The 3,276-nt window shown below is 41.2% G+C and overlaps 1 protein-coding gene across 2 annotated transcripts in view; it reads left to right on the plus strand.

Annotated features, from left to right (window-relative positions):
* The first annotated feature begins 1,995 nt into the window (after nucleotides 1–1,995).
* Nucleotides 1,996–3,276, plus strand: part of jkamp (jnk1/mapk8 associated membrane protein) — a 5,744-nt gene continuing 4,463 nt past the window's right edge. Inside the window, exons 1-3 of one of the 2 annotated variants that reach the window (XM_035674492.1) lie at nucleotides 1,996–2,095; nucleotides 2,837–2,956; nucleotides 3,097–3,251. In XM_035674492.1, coding sequence (XP_035530385.1) covers nucleotides 2,852–2,956; nucleotides 3,097–3,251 — 260 coding nt within the window. In that variant the 5' untranslated portion in view covers nucleotides 1,996–2,095; nucleotides 2,837–2,851. The remainder of the gene's footprint in view (nucleotides 2,096–2,836; nucleotides 2,957–3,096; nucleotides 3,252–3,276) is intronic. The other variant, XM_035674493.1, reaches the window with a different exon arrangement.

The following is a 3,276-nucleotide window of genomic DNA, read 5'->3' on the forward strand; positions in this document are numbered from 1 at the left end:
CACCAGCCTCAGTTTGTATATTTGTGGCTTCTCAGCTACAGTGTGAGCATACATACATGGTTCAGTAACAAGATATTAGTCTCACAGTGTTCTGTTTTCTGATATATATAAATATATGTTGTTTTTTTTCTGGAGGAGCTTTTTCAGAACGTTCATATTTTAATGTAGTATTTTGGACATGTGCAAATTACAATTTACTCCAAAGTTCATTGTAAAAGAACCAAAGAATCCTGTACAATGTTGATTACTTGAGTGATTTATTTATTCACCTATTTTTGTCATGAACAAGTGCAGAATGTATCTGCACGTGACCACTGTGTGTCCCCAAACATCAAAGGTTACATAGGTAAAGAGCACAAACACTCCCCTTACACCACTTCTTCATAAGATCACTGTTTACTGCATTGGTGGACTGTTTGAGGGGCAAGGGTGAAAAAGGGGCTCCAATGCTCAGAATGTTGTGATGCATTTATGGTGAAAGCTTAGTCAGGGTTAGGATTAGCACCCTAGAGGACGCTTCATTCTATTTTCTCCACTAGACTCTAGACTGCCCTTAATCACATTTTCTCCATTGGAAGGGCACCTTAGAGGGCACATCATGTTTTCTCCACTGGAAGGGCACTCTAGAGGTAAAAGGTGAATGAGTTGAGCACCTTTCTAGACTTCCAACCACTTAAAGCACTTTACACTATGTTACATTCACCTATTCACACACTGATGGCAGAGGCTGCCATGCAAGGTGCCAACTAGTCATTAGAAACAGAAACTAATTTATTCATGAACATACACATACAAATACATTCATACAGGAGCAGGTGGGGTTCAGTATCTTGCTCAGATAGACTTCAGCATGCAGCACGATGAACCAGAGATTGAACCACCAACGTTCTGATTAGTGAATGACCCGCTCTACCTCCTGAGCTCCAGCCGATGCAGCGTATGTACAGGCAAATCTTCACTGATAATAATCTGTGTCTTTCTGGTTTGGTTTCTTTTGTCTTTGAAAAATTAAAGACATAACAGAGTGATGATCTATCCAAAGCCATCAGTGTGCTACCTCTGCTGTCCCCACACTGAAACTCCACTGAATCACCTGAAGGTGGGGCTATGCTGGAATTATAAAGGTGTAGTGTGAACATGATAAGATGATCAGAAAAATGTCAACGAAGCACAGCCTGTTCACGCCCACACAGTCTATTCAGGCAAAATAAGTGAACAGACTTGTGTAGGTGGACCGTGAGTGTGCAGGGACTTTGAGATTACAGCGCAGTTATTTGAATAACACACTACACGTTACACGAAAGCATCCAACTGTTTGTGAGAAAGGACAAGACCTGAGCTGAATGGAATGAGGGTTAGAGGAAAGCAGATACATAAAGCAAACTGGAGGGAGCAGAAGTGGATGTTTATTTATGTATATGGACAAAACATGGACAGTATCAAAAATCTCCAGTAGATGGCAGCCTTGCAATAGAAGGAATGTCAAACATTATTGTAATATCAACTCAAGGGGGTTTGATCTCTGTTTTAGAAAATATGGTCTTTTTTTATTGTTTGATTTTGTTAATCGACTATAACATTCAGACAGCTAAACTGTTTAAATAAACTTTAACTTTATTTTTTTAATTTTTTGAAAAAACAAACCAACAACAGACAGGATATGCTGAAATGTTTGACATTGTATAGAAAATAAAATAAAAAAGTTAAATGTTAATAGTTTAAAGGTCTCTGGGACATCTATACCCATGATTGTCCTCTCCATGGCTTTAGCTACTGCGTGCCATTCATAAGCACTGTCCAGTCTGTGGTCTTATTACAGAAATAGAACAAAGTTCTCCAAACAAAATATAAAGTAACAAATAAACTTAAGTAGAGACAAGTTCAGGAAAACATAAAGAGAAACAAAGAGATAGTAAAAAGTAAGACCAAAGGGGACAGGAGCAGGTGTCTTCCTGTAAAAAAAAAAAAAAAAAAGTGTTGTACTTCCTGTTTGTGTTACGTTATTGTCATCCGCATCCGGTTCCGGTAGCAAATGAAAATACGGTAGCACCGAGGCGAGAACCCTTGTTTTTGCTCATTATTTGTCTCACCATGGGTAAGTTAAAGCTGTCTTTCATTTTCACTTCTCATCTGGTGACAGTCAGCTGGTTGAGACAGTGTGAGCGCCGCGTCGCACAGAGCTAACGGTAACAGTGGGCTTTCAGCAGCTAGCTAGCCTCCCTCTGCACTGGCCATAACGTTAGCAGCCTGAAGGAAATGTCTCTCTTTAAACGGAAAACTAGATTCATGGCTGTGTAAATAGCGTCCAGTGAAAGCAATATTGTGCATTCTTCGAAACTGGCTTGTCAGCTAACGTTATGCTTATTCCCATAATAACTGCCATATCTAAATGAAGCCATCTTTCAAACACAGAATACAGGAGAAAAAGGGAGCAGAAGAGCATGAAAAATAATATTCTTCACGTTATAGCTTTATGTTAGTTAGCAGTAAATACAGTTGAATATGAGCTGAATAGGTAAACTCCAACGTTAACGGTCCGTTAGTGCTGCTGTTCAGCTCTGGCTGCTATGGGTTCATTGCTCTTTGTTTTAAAGAGTGTCCAATTGAAGACATGTATTGTTTGAGCTCCCTGACAAAGACCACAAAGCACGTTTTCCTATCAGTAAATGTACATTTATAAGTATGGAATCTGGCAAGTAAAGTAAGACTAATCGTGTACACACAAGTGTTCAAAAGAGGCCAAACATTACATTGTTCCAAAGCAAGAAAAACACTATATGAATATTTTACAAAGTGCTGTCCTCTGTCTCCTGTGACTGTGTGACTGTGCTACCAGACTGTTGACCGCAGTATGGCGTCTCTGTGTGTCCTTGCAGCTGTGGCCATGAGCTCAACGTGTCCAGGCCTGTACTGTGGCAGGGTGATGGTGAACGGATCAGTGGAGGGAGAGTGTGGTGTGAGTACTAAACGTCACATTTGTGTCTCACTGCTGGTGGCTGTGTGGGAATGTTGGCCATTGCCTACCTGCCACCTGTGAATGGCAGTGAAAAGCATCGTAATGGTCTAGATTACATTGTGGTTCGTCTGTCCTGCCAGGTTTGTCCTCGCGGAGAGCGGACCAACCTCCAGAAGGTGTGTGAACGCTGCACTGAGTCCCCTGAGCTCTATGACTGGCTCTACCTGGGCTTCATGGCCATGTTACCACTAGTGCTGCACTGGTTCTTCATCGAGTGGTACTCTGGGAAGAAGAGGTTGGGCCACACACACACACACACA

Source organism: Morone saxatilis, unplaced genomic scaffold, assembly GCF_004916995.1.
Source record: "Morone saxatilis isolate NCDOM2014 unplaced genomic scaffold, NCSU_SB_2.0 Contig3, whole genome shotgun sequence".
Classification (NCBI taxonomy): domain Eukaryota; kingdom Metazoa; phylum Chordata; class Actinopteri; family Moronidae; genus Morone; species Morone saxatilis.